This window comes from Zea mays, chromosome 2 (genome assembly GCF_902167145.1).
Source record: "Zea mays cultivar B73 chromosome 2, Zm-B73-REFERENCE-NAM-5.0, whole genome shotgun sequence".
Lineage (NCBI taxonomy): Eukaryota > Viridiplantae > Streptophyta > Magnoliopsida > Poales > Poaceae > Zea > Zea mays.
Window position 1 is genome coordinate 47,578,338 of NC_050097.1, and position 22,543 is coordinate 47,600,880.

The 22,543-nt window shown below is 47.0% G+C and overlaps 3 protein-coding genes and 1 non-coding gene across 6 annotated transcripts; 2 read left to right on the top strand and 2 right to left on the bottom strand.

Moving 5' to 3' along the window:
• Positions 1-4,963: 4,963 nt before the first annotated feature.
• On the top strand, positions 4,964-5,779 carry LOC103646394 (uncharacterized). Its single transcript, XM_020549284.3, has one exon. The coding sequence runs from the start codon at positions 5,161-5,163 to the stop codon at positions 5,500-5,502; it is 342 nt and encodes a 113-aa protein (XP_020404873.1). The 5' UTR covers positions 4,964-5,160; the 3' UTR covers positions 5,503-5,779.
• Positions 5,780-8,052: 2,273 nt separating this feature from the next.
• LOC100280518 (small nuclear ribonucleoprotein LSM1) lies at positions 8,053-16,102 on the bottom strand. Of its 3 annotated transcripts, none has more exons than XR_561718.3 (6): positions 15,781-16,102; positions 10,049-10,117; positions 9,847-9,962; positions 9,698-9,760; positions 9,504-9,605; positions 8,053-8,419 (listed from the first exon to the last, which is right to left on the bottom strand). XR_561718.3 is itself a non-coding variant. In XM_008669661.3 (6 exons), exons 1-6 carry the CDS (start codon positions 15,839-15,841, stop codon positions 8,415-8,417), a joined length of 408 nt encoding a protein of 135 aa, XP_008667883.1. In that variant the 5' UTR covers positions 15,842-16,102; the 3' UTR covers positions 8,053-8,414. The 3 variants fall into 3 exon arrangements, 2 of the variants coding, with proteins under 2 accessions (XP_008667883.1, NP_001146909.2); XM_008669661.3 differs by having other exon boundaries at positions 9,504-9,597; NM_001153437.2 differs by lacking the exon at positions 9,504-9,605 and having other exon boundaries at positions 8,103-8,419; positions 15,781-15,970.
• TRNAK-UUU (transfer RNA lysine (anticodon UUU)) lies at positions 13,901-13,974 on the bottom strand. The gene has a single exon. It is a non-coding gene; the product is annotated as a tRNA-Lys (tRNA).
• A 752-nt stretch (positions 16,103-16,854) lies between the features above and the next one.
• Positions 16,855-18,437, top strand: LOC100274197 (uncharacterized). Its single transcript, NM_001148569.1, has one exon. It carries the CDS (start codon positions 17,069-17,071, stop codon positions 18,380-18,382), a length of 1,314 nt encoding a protein of 437 aa, NP_001142041.1. The 5' UTR covers positions 16,855-17,068; the 3' UTR covers positions 18,383-18,437.
• The last annotated feature ends 4,106 nt before the right edge of the window (positions 18,438-22,543 follow it).

Below are 22,543 nucleotides of genomic sequence, written 5' to 3' on the forward strand. Positions count from 1 at the left end.
TATATTGAGATTTTGTGTTTACCGAACTATTACTGAGATTTTGTGAAAAAAATACGTGGCAATTATTCTGCCACACCAGTTCAGGAATTTTTCTGTGCCCTCGATATCCTGACTTGGTTTAATAGGCCATGCTGTTGCCGAACAGTTGAGCAAGCATTAGCTAGAGCCGTGGGCTTTTGTTGCAACCCCTCTAGTATAGCTATGGTACAAAATGCCTAACCTAAAGGATTCTCTTGCCTAACCCTACTGTTCATTTGTGGCCAGAGAAGGTCTAACGGGTAGCATCGTGGGACATCGTCAAACATTTCTGGCAAGCAAAGTCTTAGGCATGTTCAACATGTTCAGTGGTCGCAAGAGGAATTGCCGGTGAGCTCTTCCCATCGATCCTTTGGGACTAAGCAATCACCTGCTAAAGGAAACTTGAGTCCTTCATGTCTCTGCAGAACGCAGTTTTCTGCAGCTGGGAGTCGTGAGCCCGTGAGCATAACTTTCGTTCTTTCTTGACTAGCATAACTTTCGTCCTTTTTCCACCTGCAGCGAAAATGCAGGTAGCAGATGCAAAACGGACGGAAGATTCACAAAGTTTCGGTGGAGACTTTGGGGTAACACATGATTAGGCTAAGATTAATTTGATAATGCAACATAAAATGTAAAATCTAGATCTATTGGCAGATAATGTTCGTAACATTAGAATAAAACAGATCTAGGCTAACTTAATCAGATTAACGTATAAAAGAAAAATCAACAATGGATCTAACCATAATACCGTTATCGCAAGAAATTGAAAATGTAGATTTACTTACATTGTTTTCCAAGAGTGATGGTGAGAAACACGAGCAGACGTGCACGAATCATTTTTCAAAAACCTGGGTTGTCAAATCATCGTTCTTCCTTGATCTGTTGCACGACAGACAAAGGGACGACATGATAGAGAAGCGATGACGCTAAGAGTTGAGAATGAGAAGACAAATTGGTTGCTATGTTTCCTGCGCACCCTCTGTTTGAAGGACATTCTCCCTTTATAGATGGTCGCTGCAATTTGATTTGCTAAATTCTATGAACTGCCCCTTGGAACCCCTCTACGTGCAATCGCTCAGAGATCTTGCACATAATGTGTGTGTCCATTACTTCTAGTTGACGTGATAGTCTATGTGTAGTATCCGACAACCAAATAAACTAAATGCAAAAAATAAATTGTTGTTTAGAACACGTTGCGATCGTGCATCGTCGAAGTCACAAGTCATACGAAAAACGTGGAACGTGAGCGTGTGGCGGCCTGCATAACCCTTTATTTGTCCCATATAAAGAGTAGTGAACACCTCCACATAATTTTGTTCTCTCCTAACTAGATGAGCAATATAGGACTAAAGCTCCATGCTATCTCTACATGGCACTTTGGCTTCCTTATTTGAATTGGGCCACACACAAGTGAGCCAAATTCCAACAATCCACACAAAAGTCAAGGTTTCCAATTGACTCAATCTTCGCGCTTTCATATATCAAGTTTACAGTGCAGACTTGATACGGTTTGAACTACACCTTGTATTACAGGATTCACCTCCTCATTACTATGTAATATACAAAGTCTTGAACTGCTCTCTCTTGATCTGCTTCACGATAGACGGAGGAACGATTGAGAGAAGCGACGACGTAGAGAGTTGAAAATGAGAAGACAAGTTGGTTGCTCTATTTCATGTGCGCCCTCCGACTAAAGGACACCCACTTTATAGAGGGTCGCTGTAACTTGATGGGTTCGATCTGCTAAATTTTAGAAACCACCCCCTAGAACCTCTTTACGTGCAACCTCTCGGAGATCTCACATGTAATGTGCGTTGTTTAGAACACGTCACGATCGCACATCGTCCCAAGTCACAAGTCAAGCGATAATTATGCGAAAAACCTAAAACGTGAGCACGTGTGACAGCCTCCATAACTCTTTATTTGTCTCGTTGTCTCATGTGAAGAGTAGTGAACACCTCCACATATAATTTGGTTTTCTCCTACTTAGATGAGTAATATGGGACTAAAGCTCTCATACCATCTCTATACACCACCTTAGCTTTCTTATTTGAATTGGACCACACACAAGTGGGCTAAATTTCAACACCTTCTAACCTTTTGTTATAGCCTCAAAAGACCTTTTGATCACATAAACGAACGATGTGTGATGATTGATGCTCGGAGAGATGGGTGGTTGGGCGCGTGAGTTGCAAATATTCTGTTGGGCGAGGACGCGGGGTCGTATTAGTGACCATCGGTCCATGTGTGTATTTGTCTGATTTTTTTATATGTCCTACTTTTGTTAAATTTTTACGTTTATATCTCAAATTTTGATCTCTAGTGCAACTACAAATGGTTGTCGCCACTGGGATCGGTGCTATGACTTAGGCTATCACCAACAGTTGCGTCATACGCATACGGAAGTTGCACTAGCCAGACACGGATGCGCGACGGAAAAATAGCGTGCACGTCCAGTAGCACACATGAACATGCAAACCCACTGAGGAGAATCGAATTTTTTTTTGCAATCGAGCGGTTGAGCGCTCATTTTACATGACCAGTGAATTATTGAATGTGGACGCGCAAGGTGCTACGCGCGGCCGGGAATAACCTGTTTCCAGCGGACTATGGATGCACATGCGGAAAATAGGCAGCCTGACATCACAACCGCATCAGGATAGAGAGAGGGGAGAGGGTATTTAGATTGTCTTCAGCCGACAGTGTAAACTTCATCGGTCCGTGTAAAATAGAGGGTTTGCATGGTAGATTATACTGTTTTTAGAGTGAAACTTTAGATTTAGGGTATGTGAGGAGGCAAAGCCTTTTTTCACATCCACACCCTCATGGAGAGATGGTATGTTTGGATTGCTTCTCTCAAACCAAAAATAGGTCGTTACCGTTGGCAACTTACATGTTTGGATGCAGGCTAATTATTGGCCGGCCAAAGACATGCCTAGCTCACTAGCTATTTTTCCTGCGAAAGTTGGCCAATCTGTGGGCAGCCAAAATTTGGTCGGCCAATCCATGGGCATGGATAGCTTTGGGCACTATCCAAACATGCACAGAGTGACTGAGAACCTTTTTTTTCCATGCTGGTGTGATAGGGGTGCTGCGACACGGCACAGGCTAAGGAGGTGTTTGCTTCTCACCTTTTAAATTTTAGTTATTTTTAGTCTTTAAAATACCAAACAAGTTGACTAAAATAAATCTTTAAATATGATTTCTAGGAACAAGGATGACCGAAGGAAGGAAAATCCGCAAACGCCACCGCTTCCCCTGTCCGTCCGCCGTTCCGTTCGCCCCCGCACATGACTCAGAAATCCATGGCCGTTTTGATTCGCTGGTGGGCCGGGCCTGTTCGCCATGGCCATTTGCAGGTGCCAGCTGGCACCGACCCGACCGGATCTGCCGCTCGGTTCCCTTCTCAGTTCTGACCTCCGCAAGCTGCCACCGCCAGGCGCCACCAGCTCGTCACGCGCTTGTGCCTATGCCTGGGCGGCGTGGCCCGCCCGCTGCGTCTTCCTTCCGTAGCAGTGCAGTGCAGTGCAGCACAGCCAAGACAAGAAAGGACCAACCCAGCCCATGCATTCTAGTTGGGCCGAGCAAGACCAGGCACTGGCGGATGACTACATTAGTATATACGTACGTAGATCATTGGCTGGATGCCGGCCGGCAGCACGATCTGATGCAAATGTCACTCGCTGCTAGTGCTGTCATTGCCGCTATCCCTAGATTCTTACTAGTGTCATCAGTAGTGACTCCTGAGTCCTGAGCGGCCATCGCTCGGATCATGGCCCAAAGAAAGCAACAGCCGCGTGACGCGTCGACGGCGGCACCCCACGGCCACCGCCACCGCCGCCCGCCTGCCTTCGGTGGGGTTCTGTCTCTCTGTTTGCCGGTTTCTACTCCCTTGGCATCGACCCGCCTGGATACGGACGCGTATGCGTATACGGCCGGCCAGCCGCCAGCGTACCAAAGACAACACGGCAGCCCACCTCTCGCCGCAGAGCTTAATTTGCTAAGCTAATGGGGATCAGTGCACTGACTCCCATTACCATATGTACGTGTGTGTGCATGCTGATACGACGCATGCTGATACGACGACTGCATTTACGCACGCGCACATAGAAAACACGATGCTACCACTCCATATATTCTTTTTTTTTGTTGTTGTTCCTATCAAGTGACCTACCGGCCGTAGTTATATGAAACAACTAAATTAAAGGGGTTTCCATTTCCCGAGTAGGTCTGTACATATATGAAACAAAATGGAGCACTGGGATGTGGTTGTACACTTGTAGAGATTAAAGAAAACCGGAAAGAGAAAAATGGATCACTGGGAGATGTGGCTGTAGTACCACCTGTGTACAAATCAAAGAAAACCAGAAAGAGAAGAAAAGCTGACTGGCACCGTACACGAACACATGGGGATTCCCTTTTTTTCCATTTAATTTGTGCAGGCCTTTTTTTTCTTTCTTTCTCCCACCTTCTTTCTCCTTTCCCTTCTCTCGTCACCAACCCTGACAAACGTGTTTGAACTGCCCTGTTAGGGCGCCATGCTAGCGTAGCAGTAGATGCACCGTGCGTTTCAGAGGTGCAGTATGTATGCACTGCAAGTCTCAAGACGCGTCAACGATTCGTCCTGGCACCTCGGTTTCGTGTCACCGGCAGTATGTATGAACCCTCTGACCCTCTCCATTTGTTCCAGGAATGATGCTGGTCCTAGTCATTATCAATAAAACTAACTAAAAAAAAGTAAAAAGTGTGTCTGCTGCGCTGCATCAGCATTTTCCAGCCAGCTTGTTTCGTCCTAACGAATTGAGTGCATTGTCCGTCTCTCTTCAGTTTTTTTGTGGGTGTGGTTTCCCGCGTTTTCATTTCATTGATTTATTAATCCATATATTAGTTTTATATATAGTTTAAGAATACGTGTGCACTCTAGTGTCGGCGTGGGTGTCCCCTCCCTCCCCCTTTATATACAGTCACGGCACAGGATCGGAGCACGGGAACGCAACGCAACAGAGGGAGAAGGAAAGGAAACAGCAGAGCAGAGGCCACGAGCCCCCCCCCCCCCCCCCCCCCCCCCCCCCCCGCGCGAGAGAGAGAGAGAGAGAGGAGGCGCCGCGGAGCGAGCAGCGAGAACGAGCAAAGGCGCGAAGAATGGGGGAAGCTCCGCCTCCGTGCGCCATCGTGGGGCCACGCCGCGCCGCCGCGCACTCCTTCCGCCTGCCTCGCCACGGCCGCCGCAAGGTGCACGTGGTCCGGCTCGGCGGCCCTGGCGCGCGCGGCCGCGGCCGCGGGCTCCGGCTCCGGCAGTGGCTGCGGCGCGCGGCGTGGCGCCTCGCCGAGCTCTGCGTGGCGGCGCTGTCTGGCCACCACGGTCACCCGCACCCGGGGGCGCCGCCCAGCGCGGCGCACCCGCCGTGGACCGGCGTCGAGCCCTGCTTCGCCGCGCCCTTCGTCCCCGTCGCGCGGATGAAGCGCGCGGCAGCGCAGGCCTAGCTAGCTTGCCGCGATCGACGACAGGCAGAGTTGGTTACCGCTGCTACGCCGCCTACGCGTGACGCCGTGACGCCTGAAGTGAAGAGACTTGCTTCGCTCGTGTCGATCTCGGCATGTAGCAGCGAATCATGTAGGACAGGGGGCGCTCTCGCTGTGGTGCCCAGTGCGCAATGGCATATTGCACACTCCAGTGACCGTACTTAAATCTTATTGTACTTGTGTCTGCTGCTACTGATAACTAATGAAACATTGCTATCAAATATGACCGTCTAAAAAACGAGCTGCCGGTGTCGTCGTCCCAACCATGAGATCTCCAGATGACCACGTACGTGAAGAGTCCAGTTGAATGCTGGAAACAAGATGAAACGCGAGGCACAGGCCCGAGCTTTCCCACCACCACACCAGTTTGGTTGGCCGCCATATAATAACGCCTGATTTCTGCCTTCGGATCCCGTCCGTGGCCATGCATGGCGTCCGCACGCACGGTAGACGAGCTCGGACGATAATGCGGAGACGTACCGGTACCGGCGACCCGAGACGGTTGGGAGCCGATGGATGGGGTGTCGAGACCCACCCGCCCGCATGCACGCCGCCGTCTTCAATGACCGCCGGCGGATAAGGATTAAAGCGCAGGCGTCCTGGCGTTGCCGGCCTCACGGGCTCACCCTCAGCACACACCACACCGCCATGTGCGCGCGCTGCCACGCCCCCCGCCACCGAGCATTTAATCAACGGAGGCGCCCAACCTACCGTGCGTGCGCAAGTGTGCAACAAACAGAGCAACATGGCTAGTTGGCTAGCTTCTTCTCAAAACCGGTGAGATCCCCTGTCGTGGCCCCTCCTCCAACCGAGATTTGGCGGACCGATGCCTGATTGGGAGGACAAATCACATTAGAGGAGCTGCAATGGTGATTAGCTAAAAAATTAATAGTTGCTATATGTTGGTGTTTGGACACCGGTTGTCCTAACTAACAAGTGAATTTTGTGTTACGTGCCTCCCTGGTCCACATGGTGATACAAAAAGACACGAGATTTATCTTGATTCGAACAAGGGAAGACCCTACTTTCAGCGATGTGGATGAGACTTATATTATTTTGCACTGAGGTGCTCGTAGTAGGGAGTACAATCTAGTCGAGAGAGAGAATGAGTACTAAATATCTAGAAGTGATTGAGGCAAGTGCCAATGTCAGGAGTGAAGAGTAAATGATAAGTGTTGCGCCTTCCTCCTCTCCCTCTGGGGACCTTGGACTCCTCCTTTTATAGCCGTAAGGGAAGCCCAAGAGTACAAGTGTTGTTGTTATGTTCAGAGGAGACGAATTCAACCCCCCTTAGCAGTATGGTCGACAAGATAGTCCTTGCCCTAGATGTTGCTTTTGATCAGGAGAAGTATGTCTGATCCCTGTAACCTGCGCTTTTGATCGGTTAGAGAGCTGAGGCCGGGGTCGGGGGCTCGGACGCATACTTGAGCCTGTCCTATTTAGAAGTATGTCGAATCGTAGTGGTTAAAATACCACCCGACATATGGTGAGAAGTGTGTGGTAATCTGCCCCGTGCATCATCCAAGATGGCGGGAAGCGGATTGGACATCGACCTTGTGGTTTCTAATAGCCATCACGTCTTCAGCGGGGTTCACGGGAGGGACAACGACGTCGTGCATTTCTTGGTTGGTGTTGTTGGCCAGGGCAGAGCTCGAGCGAGACTTCTCCCGAGACCGAGGCCGAGTCGGCGCGCGGGTACACAGTCATGCCTGGAGTGGTTGGAATAGCAGTCAGAGTGGCCTGATGCGGGGTTCGCGGAAGAGTTGGTGGCATTTATTGCGCCCTTGCCTGGGCAGTTGGCCAATGCTAAGCTCGGGAGGCCGAGGCCTTGACCAAATGTTGCCTGTTTCTCTTGGAGTTGTTGAAACAGTAACCGGAGTAGGGGAATAGTGCTCGGTATTCGCCCGTGCATCATTGTGGGCGATGAAAGTAGATTTGACCGCGGTCGCATCGTTCTTTGTTGACTTCGACGTCTTCAACCGGGCAGGTGTTCGTACAGTGTGCGTTAAATGCACATGTCCTGATGTTCTGAGAAGTTGGCCGAGGCCAAGCTCATACCCCTTAGGCAAGGCGGATATATATTTTCCGTCCAAGGGTGCTCTCGAGTGAGTTACGGACCCACACAGACGTAGTGTTCGCCCAAGGTTGAGCTCGGGCGAAACGTATTTGTGAGACCGACACGCTGAGCCTCGGGCGAATCATGATTTTGGTCCTGCCTGACTTTGGAGGCTAGGGAGCGTGTTTTGCTCTGTGATTCCATGGTACTTGGGTGTCTTAGTACGTTTAGGGATATAACGAGGAACATAACATTGCCCCCCTCTGCCCCTTCCTGTCTTCGCCACCGGCCACTTGACTTGCGCATTGCATGTCACCGGAGATTCCAGTATTATTGCTGCAAGACCAGACCAACACAGATCGCACGTTGCGCCGCAGTGCTGATTGGCAGGTTGATCGATGAGCTAGCTCCGGGCTCCGGCCTCCGGCCCCCAGCAGATCCAATCCAGTCAGGTGTAGTACAGTAATACCAGTTATATAAATAAATAAATAAATAAATCACGAGATAGGGCGAATGCACTGTTGCAAACGACGACGGAGGAGAGCACATGGCATCTCCCCAGGCAGTAGTAATAATCAGAGAGAAGTGACAGCCGTATCAGGAGGCGCTCAAAGGATCTGATGTGGCATCAAAAGTACGTAGAAAACATCACTGCTAGTCATCAGGTATGGCACAGGCCGCCACTAAAAACTCCGCGGCCGCAATGGGAGGGGAGCAGCAACCACCACGGGAACGGGTTTATTATCAGTCGAAGTCTAGGAACTCCATCCGTTTCCTCATCGTGCCTTTCAGATCCCTTGCTTCCCGCTCCGCCTTCTCAGCCTGGATGATGGAAGGAGAAAACAGATACCACTAGTAAGACACAGTGACAACGTGGATGGAGAGAGTCAGGTTCCTTTGTCTACGCGTAAAAGGTAAGCCATACACACATATTTCACCGGCTGATTGCTACTACTAGAGTATGAGGAGCCAGGAACCTTAAGTCCCTTTCGAATTCTTTATAGCCTAGGAGCAGTTTTTTTGGGGGACAGAAAAGACAGACTGTTTCTCCTAGGAACTGCGTTCTGGAATAGGGTAAGTAAAACATTTGTTTTGCTCCCATGTTGTTCCCAGGTTTGTATGAGTATTCCTTTCTTTTTGTCAGAAGCAAAATTGGTTTTGTCCAAATTGAACTAATGCTCCGTTTAGATGTCGATATTGGAGAGGATGAAATTGAATTTGGTTGAATACCGAATCAGGCATGGTATTGAAATGGGATATAATTCCAATTCTATTGTTTGGATGTCACTGAATTGGAGTTTGGAATTGTGCGGTCTAATTCCACGCAATACCGAGGGGTGAGGCTTTGTATTGGGAGAGTGTGTTTCTAGTTATAGTCCAATTCCATGGAATTGAGCCTCTGATACCAAATCCAATTCCACGTGCAACCAAACAATATAATTTAGAAAAGCTGATTCCAATTCCTAATTCTATGATCCAATATCTATATCCAATCTCAGAGTGCCTTCTAAACCCAAGAAAAATAGTTTTTTTGTTAATGTTTGGATTTTGGAAGGAGAAACGTGGTCCAACATTACACACAAGCTCTGTTCTTGTTTGAATGTAAAAGTCAATCAAAATATGCAACAGTTTCAACAAAAAATATCACAACTAAGAGTTTAGAGAAATAAATCTTCGCATCTTTATTGTTCGTGTAAACTATTCGTTGAGACTGCTCGCACATATGTACCAGACTGCAAAGAAGTTATTAGGGCACAGAAATGCCAATGGTTGCGTCCACAGTTTTCCATGTTATACGTCAGGATGGGTTGCAAAAGTTACGGCAATCTATAAATCATCTGTATTTTCAGCTAATAAAAAGTTTATGTATTTCTTTAAGGCTGAAACTGTGGCCATAACAACTTACCAGTGAAACACCCAGTAAAGGAGCAAGACAACAAACTTTTTAGAGCCACAGTTAGAATTATCTTCGGGAAAACACAGGGTTGTTCATGAACAATCTGTATCACTAGGATATCAACATGCATGAATGCAGAAAAGATTTAGCTAAACACCAGAAAAAGGCTTCAAAACAAGAATAGATTGAGGGTCCGCGAATACCTTTCTAATTTCTGCTTCTAAAACACATGTCATGTGAGCGGGGAGTTCATCCTTTTCGTGATCCTGCTCAATGCAATGTACCAGATCTATAACATCAACGTGGAGACATAAGTTTGGCCATGCTCACTTTTGATGTAACAGGTTATTACCAATTCTCCGATTAAAACAACGTTCTCTCCCCGGATCACATACAGACCAAGAGGAACATCACAATATTGTTCCCCTACAATTACTCGTTCACAAGCACCCTGAAGAACAACATTTGCTGCAAAGTAAAAAAAAAAGAGAAGATTAGTAGCACAAAATATAATTGGAAACAACACTAAGGAAAGTGGGAGTAAAGCAGCATACCAAACTGATCAAATGAGCAGAGGGTGCCAAGAAGTTTCCGTCCATCTCTTAGCAGGACAATAAGTTTCTCTGAGATCAGATACAAAATAAATTAGTACTATTGGTTACTGATGAAAATTTTTTGAGATGAAGCAGGCCATGCATGCGGAAATCTTAGGTACAAGTATTCTCATTTTTATTAAATATATAAAAGAAATGTTCATTAACATGACTCATGGTAATACAATGTCATGGGCATCATAGGGAGCGAGACGCAAAAGCCAGGTTGGGATAAGGCTAGAGAATAAGATTGAGATGAGCTGGGATAAGGCTAGAGAATAGGATTGGGATGAGAGAATCGTGGAGAGTTGGTTAGCATCAGATAAGTCCAAGAAAGTAGGAGTTAGTTGAGAGTTTATAGGAGAAGTTGGTTAGCCATAGGGCTATTTATAAGTCGCATGGCAACAGGGAATAAATCAAGCAAGATCAATACCAAACCAATCTCTCTCTCTCTCTTGCAATGACCCTCTCAAGCGCCTAGGGCTGCTACCCTAGAACCAAGCCTGCGGCAGAGGGGTATAACCTCGCCGGAGAAGACAGCTATCCCCATGGACCGAAGGTCCATGACACCTGGTATCAGCTCCAGGTTATCCTCACCACCACCAGCCGCCCATCCCTCACCACCACCAGCCGCCGCGCCATCTGCCGCCGCAACGCCCTCCCACCCGCCCTCTCCAACTCTAGATGCATTCACTCGGCTCGAAGAGAAGTGGGATCAATTCGTTGTGATGTTCCACCGCTACAAGGAGAAGACAGAGAAGGAACTCCAAGCAGCGGTGCGGATTCAGGCGGCAGCGCGAGGGTTCCTGGCACGCCGCCAGGTACAGTCCCTTCGTGGGGAGAAGCACCTTGTTGTGGCCTCCAGGGCCACCCCATGGCCATCATCACATGAGCAGGCCGTGGTGCGCCTGCAAGCCGCAGTGCGTGGCTTCCTTGTTAGGCGGGCGGTGCAGAAGCTGCACTTGCTGATCAGCTCATCGCTGCACCAACTCGCAGCCTGTGCGTCCAACCACCAAGTCTCGTCTATACTTTTTGAACCCCATGCAGAAGTCAAGATTTGGGTATGCAATCCCCCTGCACGGCCAAAGAGGGTCGTCTCCTTCATTCGGGCAACTGCCTTGGTGCTGGACAGACCCAACATAAGAACGGGCTGGTTCCTCCTTCACCTTTCATCCAATGTGAAGTCCGCAGTTCAGCTCTTTCCTTGAGATCCAGGAGGACATAGCTACAGTTCAAATTTATATTTTAGTTCCATAATTATTTTATATTTTCGTCTTAAATAATAAAGGTAAGCCGAGATGTAAAAGGCTTAACCTTAAGTCGTGTCAGGTAAGTCTATGGCAGCTCGAGGACGAGCTGGTCCTCAAGGGAGGGGGAGATGTCATGGGCATCATAGGGAGCGAGACGCAACAGCCAGGCTGGGATAAGGCTAGAGAATAAGATTGAGATGAGCTGGGATAAGGCTAGAGAATAGGATTGGGATGAGAGAATCGTGGAGAGTTGGTTAGCATCAGATAAGTCCAAGAAAGTAGGAGTTAGTTGAGAGTTTGTAGGAGAAGTTGGTTAGCCATAGGGCTATTTATAAGTCGCATGGCAACAGGGAATAAATCAAGCAAGATCAATACCAAACCAATCTATCTCCCTTGCAATGACCCTCTCAAGCGCCTAGGGCTGCTACCCTAGAACCAAGCCTGCGGCAGAGGGGTATAACCTCGCCGGAGAAGACAGCTATCCCCATGGACCGAAGGTCCATGACATACAATATTTGGTTTAAACTATTTTATCAATAGCAATAGTTTTAGCTAAAACCTCAAAAGAGCATAATCCATGCAATCTCTAATAATACTTCCAAGGTAATGAAAGTAGACAGAAAAGAACTTTTAGCATACTGTTCTAAGTAACCTACTTATTTACATCAATTAAGAATGAAATAATAAATGAACAAATGATATGCCATGGTAATCTTATACTTGGCATACCTTTGGAACAAAATTGATTGAAGATGCAACATCATTTGCAAATAGTCTATAGTACCCACTCAGATTTACAAATACTAGATTAAAATATTGATTTACATATATGCCTAGAAACCAATAGACAAGTAGACAACTAACAATATATTTAGTTAATGCCTTTAGCTCCAATAAGGCAATAACGAGTTGTGCAATCGTGTCACTAGCGTCTTGCACTGCAGCTACCCAATGCTTGCATAAGTTACCCTCTCTTCTCATTATCTCATGTGCACTTACAAAAGTGCTAAACAATCATAATGCAATTGCTTATAAAAAAACACTCTGGGTTCCACCATAATATAGAAACAATTTCAACTGAACATATCCAGATGTTAAGAAAACAACAGATTCAAAGGGACTCAGGTGGGTTCTCATTGTCTCGTACAGTGTTATTGAAACTACGTGTAAACTACGTTTAAACTACAAAACACTAATTAGAGGTTGAAACCAAGTTTTGGCGTTTTGGCGTTTTGGCATTCTAAACTGTAAAACACAATGTTTCATGCGTTTTAGACCATTAGCTACTTTTGGGCCAGTATGTTAGTTACTTTTGGGTCCAATCCGGCTCACCGAATTTTTTATATTTTAGCCCTTCCTCGGAAAAAAATTCACGTTTGGACCTTAGAAAATTTTAATGTCATTTTTGGACCCTTTCCTCGGCGCCATAGCCAATGGCGCCTAGGTAACACAGCTCGGCGCCATAGGCTATGGCGCCGAGGTGCGTGCTACGCTGGCCCAACCTAAACGACGTGACGCCAACGTGGTACCGAGCTCGGCGCCAAGATCTATGGCGCCGAGCTCGGATATGTAACAGCAAAGTATGTCTAGCTCAGTCGGTAGAGTGCAAGACTTTTAACCTTGAGGTTGTGGGTTCAAGCTCCATGGTGGACGTATTTTTTATCACTAATTTGTTTTTTTGTTGTCCATTTTTTCGTTTATGTCGCTGATTTGTCCGTCCAGATTTATTTTTCATCTAGTTTTTTGTTTTTGTGACCGATTTATTTATTCATCTAGATATTTTTTGTTTTTGTTTATTCAAACCGCGTGACGCAAGTACCATGCACATAAGTAACCCACCCTATGGAATAAGTAACCCACCCTATGGAAGTACGGAGTACTTTATAAAATCATCAAGTCACTGTTTATTTATACCTTGTATATTTATATTTTGGACTCTAATTATAATCTTTTTGTTTATTAAGTATATTTATATTTTGGACTCTAAAACTCCAATAATCTAATGTATTCGAAATTATACTTTTTAATATTAATTAAAATTTATCATTGTACATCACTACTAATGTAAGATTAACACAATCATTTGTTTATGATATAAATATTTTTAACATTTTAAATGGTGTACTTCGGTTTTTAGTATATTATTTAATGTTTAAAATCACTTGTAATTAGCGAGAGGACGGAATCAAGCTTAAGCATGTGGGGTTTACAATGCACCAAGGGCCAGACGGATTATTCAGTACTATTAAACAAAATGTAATAAACAAATCAGTCGCAAAAGCAAAAACAAATCAAGATGAGAAATAAATTTGGACGGACAAATCAGCGGCATAAACGAAAAAAACCACGATGCACCATAGCTAAACCGGTGGCCGCTAACCAATGCAAGTACGTTTCCTTAAGCTTAATAAACGAAAAAAATATGGACAGATAAACAAATCAGTCACAAAAACAAAAAAACTGGATAAGAAATAAATTTAGACGGACAAATCAGCGACATAAACAAAAAAAATCTGGACAACAAAAAAATCAGTGACAAAGACAAAAAAAAAGTATGAAAACATGACTATCGTGGGGCTTGAACCCACAACCACAAGGTTAAAAGCCTTGTGCTCTACCAACTGAGCTAGACAAGTTTTGTGTACATAATAGAGCTCGGCGCCAAGATCTATGGCGCCGAGCTCGGTGCCACGTCGGTGCCACGACGTCCGTTTGTGCCAGCGTAACACGCACCTCGGCGCCATAGCCTATGGCGCCGAGCTGTGTTACCTCGGCGCCATTGGCTATGGCGCCGAGCAAAGGGTCCAAAAATGACATTAAAATTTTTTAAGGTTCAAACGTGAATTTTTTTTCGAGGAAGGGCTAAAATATAAAAAATTCGGATCCGGCTCATGGGTGAAGTTTTGGTAAGCCAAACATCTATATTTTGGTATTTAACTTTATGTTATTGTTTGAAATTATGATATATTGGTATTTTTCTATGTTGTTTAAAACTACGTTTAAACATTTAAACGTTTAAAAGTCAAAACTTCACCATGAGTGTTTCAACATTTTATTGTTTTAATAACCTTAGTCTCGTATACACTATAAAACCAATACAAATATCAATTAACCGTAGTGCCATCAGCTTGCAAAATCACGGTTCTACTGTCATAGGGCAGGCAATTTAAACTAAGTTTTTATTAAGTTATAAAATTCATCAACTAATTCAGAGGGAACTCACACAGACAAAAGGTGGTGTCTTTTTTAATGACAGATAATGGAACAAAATAACATCTTCAAACAACTAACAGCTATCATAGCTAAGTTTAAATGCTAATCAAAGGCACACACCATCCACTGAAGGTAAAATTGGAAGAAAAAAAGAAATCTACTATCAGTGAACCAAAGAAAGTGGCACTTGGAGATTGAAGAACGCACCAAAGTAGCCTCACAATTAGTCTGGTCCAACATAGAACTAAAACATTTCATAATCAGGTCTATCCAACCAACCAAATGTTCCAAATGCAATACAATTGTTCACAGCGGAGAGCTTCAGGTTACCAGGTACAACTATAACGCACGAGATGGTCCCATAAGCCACGATTTTATACATAGCATTAAGTTTGCACAAATAGTTGCCAAAATCAATGTGGAACAAAATAGATCATGGGACCTAACAACTTTTTAAAACGTTTAGTGTGACCTCACCAGAATTCTGCCTTCATATATCATGAGGCGCACCCAACTCCAGGTAAGATTTCCATCAACAAACATAAGGCATTCTCATTCAGTAGACACATGGTAGCATTCAGACATTGGTACAAACAGTACACACACAAAATCTGTAGTCTATCAGCATAAACAGATAAACCTACAAGTTCAAGGCATTCACAAGGCAAAATTGGAGCGAATTGCAGCAAAATACTAAATGAGCTGCATTGAATATGGATGGCTGCATAAGCCATAAGAGCTTATTCTCCTACTAACAACGACTACATGGATTTACGGAGAGTGACCTAATAATCTGCATGCACGTATCTGGTGCTCAAAGGGGTACGGTGCTCATGTGCACATTTTAAATCTGGTGCATCCATCTTACATCTAACAGCAGCACCAATTTTGTGAAGCACCCCTTCCACCTTCGTCCCCTGGTGGAAGGGGTTCTTCGTAAAATTAGCCGGTGCCGTTGAATGTAAGATGGATGCACCAGATTTAAAATGTGCACATGAGCACGGTACCCCTTTGAGCACCAGATACGCAGAAGGCAATCGTCGGGACGAAATTCTCGCAATGACTCGGAATCACGGCCTCCATAAGCAGGAAACCAGGCCAATCGGATCTACGAACCCCATAAAAACCTAATCTTGGCGCCTCGGTTGAGTCCCACGGACCAATATCAGCATCTAGGTAACAAGACAAGCTCAGAAAAATCGCACAGAGGATCTCAGGACAGAAACTCACTGTCCAGGAAGCCCGCGAGTGAGGTGGAGAGGAGGATGTCGTCGGGCGCGGACCAAGACATCGCGCGGATCCCAAATCCGGCGCCAGAAACCGGAGCTGATGGCTTCAATCTGCCGTGTCCCGTGGCTGGGATCGGAGTTGCTTAAGTTCTACAGACAGCTTGGACCAAGCTGCTTTAGCGGCCCCCAAGGTACAACCGCTGCTAATGTTGTGCTCTCGCCGTCTCGCGTGACGGAAGCAGAGCCCGGTGCTTTATACCCCCACGCACAGGGGAGGGGACGAAGCAGATAAAAGGGTTTGGTACTCCCTTGATAGAGACGAACCTCTGACCGGTGGGCCCAGGAGCAAACATAGAAAAAAGATACTCGTTTCAAATACTTTTTTTATTTACGTTGTTTAGTTTAAAAATAAATTAGCGGATTTTTTTACTCTTGATTTTTATATTTATATTAAATAGATAATAATAAATCTGGGCGCATATAATATATATATATATTATTGTATAAATATTTCAATTAACTAAAATAAATTTTAGTTTGGGACAGAGATACAGTACGTGTTAAGGCCCTTTGAACAAAGGTAAATTTCCTTTGAAATTTCTATACTATTTTTGTAAAATTCCTGCCTTACAAAGCATCCCTAAAGCATGAATTCTTATGTGGAAAGAGAAAACACCATATTAAGTGGTGCAGAAAATATAAGATAAACAATATTTTACCTATGTCGGTCCCACCTTAATATGTGCTCAGATTTTTATCATTAGAGTATCTTCAATAATATCTTAAACTGGTGTCTCAAATTAAAATATGAGACACTATATAGGAAAAACTACGCCAATAATAACTTAAATTATAAAATTTAGTTAAAATTATAATTTTAGTCTGCACTAAATTGTTAACAAATTTACGAGATCATCTGTTATTTTATTGACCTTTGTCTCTATGTTTATTTGGCTTTAATATGTATCAGTTTCTGCTGTTTTTAAATTGTTTTGTTTCTATAGAATGCAATGCTTTATACGCAGCGCTAGAATTATATTTCGCGGGAAGTAAAGCGACACGGTCTCCGATCTCAATTTCGTCGAGGAGGTACCGGTACCTCACCATGGACGGAACGTGGTGGACAAGCGGTCTTCCTGCCGGCCGACGCGTCGAGGTCGGGTTCCAACCAGCCCAAACCACTCCCGCCGCCGGCCGTTTCCCCGTGCCCCACCACCTGACCTGCGCCGGCCCATCCTCCCCGCCTGGCCCAAGCCAACGCTGCCCTTGCCGTGCCGAGTACCAGCCGGATGCCCGGATCCCCCTCAAAGCACGACCGACAACCCCACGCCGCCGGCACCGCCGCACCACCGAAACTAACCCTACCCAAACCAGATCGGATCCGATCCCCTTCTCCTTCACCAACGCTCCCCTCGCCCAATTCGCTTCGATCCGCCGGGACCCAGATGGACGACGACGACGACATGTCGCCCTCCTCCTCCCCGTCGCCGCCCTCCTCGGCGCTCCCCGTGGACGGCCCCGTCACCGTCGCCGCTGCGCCGCCGGGCGCCACCATGGTGGTCGCGCTCCCGATCCATAGGACCGCGGCGTCCCTGTACGCCAGCGCCGCCGCCGCCGGCGGCGGGGGCGGCGGGAGGGAGGACGCCTGGAGCGACGGCGCCACCTCCGCGCTCATCGACGCCTGGGGTGAGCGGTTCGTCGCGCTGGGCCGCGGCAGCCTCCGGCACCCGCAGTGGCAGGAGGTCGCCGACGCCGTCTCCTCCCGTGACGGCTACTCCAAGGGGCCCAGGTCCGATGTCCAGTGCAAGAACCGCATCGACACGCTCAAGAAGTACAAGGTCGAGAGGGCCAAGCCGGTCTCCGCCTGGCAGTTCTTCGACCGCCTCGATTTTCTCCTCGCGCCCACATACGGCAACAAGCCCGGCTCTAGCGGCGGCGGCGGCGGAGGGCACAACTCTAACAGCCGCGGCCAGATGCCCTCGGCGCTGCGGGTGGGCTTCCCGCAGCGCAGCCGCACGCCGCTGATGCCCGCGGCCAAGCGGAGGGCGCCTTCGCCGGAGCCGTCGGTGTCCTCAGACGGCTTCTCGCCGTTGCCGGCGCTTCCTCCGGCGGTGAACGGGAAGAGGAAGAGGCCGGACGAAGGGCGCCCCGACGGTGGCAGCGGCGACGACCGCGCGCGGGGGCTCCAGGAGCTGGCGCATGCGATACGGCGCCTCGGCGAGGCGTATGAGCGCGTGGAGGCCGCGAAGCTGGAGCAGGCCGCCGAGATGGAGCGCCAGCGCATGGACTTCGCGCAGGAGCTGGAGTCGCAGCGCGTGCAGTTCTTCCTCGACGCGCAGATGGAGCTCACGCAGGCCAGGAACCACGTGTCTCCTGCCTCGGCCGCGCGCCCCGCCGCTGGTGGCTCGTCCAGGAGGACGTCCGTGGTTACCGACACCGGCGGCAGCAGCAATCACCATAGCCGTTACCGGATCAGCCATGGCGACATGCACCGTCACGCTCCACGCTCCCATTACCAGCCGCAGTACCATGGCAACAATCACGCGGGGGCGGGGGCGGGGGCTGCAAGTGAGGAGGAGGATGATTACGAAGAAGAGAGCTAGTAATTGTAGCCGCGATTCGCCATAATTTATATAGGTATTGCCATGGAATTATTGCATTGCTCCGATTCAACTTTTTTGTGTGATCGCAAAGGCGATAAGAGCAACTCCAGTAGTTCTCTAAAAGACTTCCTAAATCAATAATTTAGGTAGTTAATATGAAAACTATTCTCCAACAGTTCTCTAAATGAACTTTCTAAATTTAACAACTTGTCATCTAACCTCATTTTCTCTCTACATTTGACAACCATTTAACAACTCCCTAAACAAAAATGTTGGCTGCATTATATAGTTTTTGTGACTTATTTTTTATGTGGATAAATACAAAACAAAATTACAACCTATATTTAGAGAACTATTGGAGAACTCACATTTTTTTTACTCCAAAAGCCATTTAGCAACTTCTTAAATCTGTGATTTAGAGAGCTAAAATTTACATAACTATTGGAGTTGCTCTAATAACTTGTTATGGGAATGGGAGCAGTGGAAATTGGCCATATCGGTAAAGGCACTAGCAGTAGCATTAGATAGCCCCTTGTTGTACCATGATGTTAGTTAATTCGTTGCTTTCTTTTCAACTTTGCGTTAATAACATCTGATGTGGTTTCATTTGTCTCAAGAACTGACAAAATTACTGCTGAATGGCAATATGGCATGCCATGAGTCGCATCAATGCTTGTTTTTTTTTGCTCTTTTTTTGGAACAGCAATCGGCCATGAGACTTGATGGAACTGATCCCATGTTTGTAATGATATGGCCCCTTTGGTAGGGCTTATTTTTCAGCTTCGGCTCTGGCTCATGCAAAAGTTGTGTCAAACATCTCTTTTTCAAATGGCTTCACCAGTGAAGTGCTTTTCCAAAATGAACTAGAGGGCATGAGCCAAAAAAAAGTGGCTCACCCGGCTTCAGCTCACGTCATTTTTGTACAATAGCCCTCCCATCAGTCCAAATTATTTTTTTTGGTCCTGCCCTCAATCCCTAGCCATGTACATGAGAGATCGACCAGTATCGGTCTTTCTCCCACAAAGGCGCCGCCAGCAACCAGCGCTGGCCCCCTGCTGCGCGTCCACCCTCCCGTCCAGCTCGCCGGAGCAGCTCCCCGCCGGCCCCCGTCATGCAGTCCGCCACCAGCCCTCCATCCAGGTCGCCATCACGCCAGCCACCGTGGAGGGCGCCGCCACCTCCGTGAAGAACGCCGCCACATCCGTGAAGGGCGCCGCCAGGTACTGCTCCCTCCCTCCATTTTGCCACAATCCACCCTCAAGACATCGTCATCCCTTGGTGTCCAGATCTCTCTCCCTGCAGCTGACCATCATTCTCCTCCCTGTAGGTCGCCATGAATCCGCTACGTCGCCAGCTGTTGCCGCCGTCTGGCCGAGGCCAACCATCCAATGCCGGAGTAGGTCGTGGTTCCACTGGTGCTGTGGGCGAGGGTGTGGTACCAACAAGTGTCGGGTCTTTAGATGCGAATTGGGCTACTCACGTCGACACATCAGCTGTACAAGACGATGGGTGGCTTGCCGGCATTCTTGGCACTGCCATAGACATCCTTCAATCACCTTCCGCTGAGATGCACCGAGCACCGTCTCCCGCTGATGTGCGACGTCCTCCTACTGGTGATGTGCGATGCCCTTCTCCTAGTACTGAAACTCGACGCCCTTCTCATGTTGCAACCTCTATGGACACTGATGTGGAAATTACTGATGCTAGGTGATTATTTGATTCCTAATCCTTTATTACTCATTGTTATGCTTGCTGCAACTTGAATTGTTATGCATTGTTTGTCCACATTAGCGTGTACAGTACGGCGATATGGGGTGACGAATATACTAGGATAGTTTGTGAGATTTTTGCAGATGAAGTGATCAAAGGAAATCAGTCAAATACACATTTGAATAAAGCTGGATATCAGAATGTGATACAAAAATTCAAGGATAGGACTGGTATTGTGTACAATAGAAAACAGTTTAAAAACAAATGGGATCGACTAAAACTTGATTATGGCATTTGGAAGCAATTGACTCGGCAAATAGAATTAGGATGGGATGCTAATGGAAATATTGACATGCCTGAGGATTGGTGGAAAAGAATGGCAAAAGTGAGTATTCATTTCAGTTTTGAAGTTATTTTTCAAGTAATTCAGGTAATATTCACATGCTAATTGAATGTTTTTTATTTGTCCTTCAGGCTATTAAAGGATCACTACGGTTCAGGCTTAGAGGCCTTCAAAATGAGGACAAATTGGCAATTATGTTTGAAGACCTTAGCAATACCGGTGATGACCATTGGAGTGCCAGTAGTGGTGTTCCTCCATCCCAGCCGAACATATCTATGGACAATTCGCATGTTGAAGTGGATGGAACTGAAGGGGATGAACATGTCAATGAAGATGAAAGTGAGGCTAAAGAGGTAACACCGACCAGTAACAAAGGAAAGAGAAAGATGGCTAGCGGCTCCAAGGAAAAGAAGAAGAAAATGGTTAGAGCAAACTGGGTTGCTGAAGGTTTTGATCAAATTCTCGAAATGACCAAGAGAACTACGGAGTCATGTGAGTCTATTGTTAGGAGAGAGGATACATCAGGTTGTTCAATCAAGGAAGTTATTGAAAGGGAAATGTGCCCTTGGGCCATTTCTAAGTATTTTGGTGATTGAGTGCCAACACAAGTGCTTAAATGTGAATCTATACCCATGGATGGACAAAGTGCAAATCAAGAGTAAAGGTATGTTTCTAAGCCTTAGTACATTGTTTTGAAGACTAATGTATTGTGTCTAAGTGCTTGAAACAGGAGAAATCGAGTCAGAGAAAAGTTGGCTGTGTACAGCCAAAAGGCTGTTCGGTCTGGAGCACCGGACTGTCCGGTGGTGCACCGGACAGTGTCCGGTGCGCCAGACTGACTCGGGCGAACTGGCCACTCTCGGGAATTTACCGGCGACGTACGGCTATAATTCACCGGACTGTCCGGTGTGCACCGGACTGTCCGGTGAGCCAACGGTCGGCCGCGTGATCTGCGCGGGACACGTGGCCGAGCCAACGGCTAGAAGGGGGCACCGGACTGTCCGGTGTGCACCGGACATGTTCGGTGCGCCAATGGCTCTCTGGCGGCCAACGGTCGGCTGTGCCGTTTAAGGAAAGAAATCGGGCACCGGACAGTGTCCGGTGTGCACCGGACTGTCCGGTGCACCAGTCGACAGAAGGCAAGATCAGCCTTCCAGATTAGCTCTCAACGGCTCCTAGCTGCCTTGGGGCTATAAAAGGGACCCCTAGGCGCATGGAGGAGTACACCAAGCATTCCTACAACATTCCTAAGCACCAAGACATCGATTCCGCGCATTTGGTTCATTGTGATAGCATCTAGAGCTCTTGTTGAGTTGTGAACTCATTGAGTGGTGTTGCGAGCTCTTGTTGCGACTTGTGTGCGTGCTGTTGCTCTGATTTTGAGTCTTGTGTGCGTTGCTAGTTCCTCCCTTACTCTGTATTTCTTTGTGAATCTCAAGTGTAAGGGCGAGAGGCTCCAAGTTGTGGAGATTCCTCGCAAACAGGATATTGAAAGGCAAAGCAAAACACCGTGGTATTCAAGTTGGTCTTTGGACCGCTTGAGAGGGGTTGATTGCAACCCTCGTCCGTTGGGACACCACAACGTGGAGTAGGCAAGCATTGGTCTTGGCCGAACCACGGGATAAACCACTGTGTCATCTCTGTGTTTGATCTCTTGTGGTATTGTGTTTTGTTGAGACTCCTCTCTAGCCACTTGGCGATTATTGTGCTAACACTTAACAAGTTTTTGTGGCTATAAGTTTAAGTTTCACAGGATCACCTATTCACCCCCCCCTCTTGGTGCTCTCAATTGGTATCGGAGCCGTTCTCTTCACAAAGGGACTAACCGCCCGAAGAGATGGATCCTAAAGGGAAGGGAATCGTGATCAACGACAAGGAGAAGGAGTCCTTCGTCAACGAGCCAAGGGATGACAAGTCCAACGACTCAGGCTCGGGCCACAGACGCAAAGATGGGAAGAAGAAGAAGACAAGACGCATCAAGGAGATCATCTACTACGACAGCGATGAGTCTACTTCCTCCCAAAAGGACGACGACCACAACGAATACGAGAGAAAGAAACCGGTCAATTCGAACTTTTCTTTTGATTACTCTCGTATTCCTCAAAGTA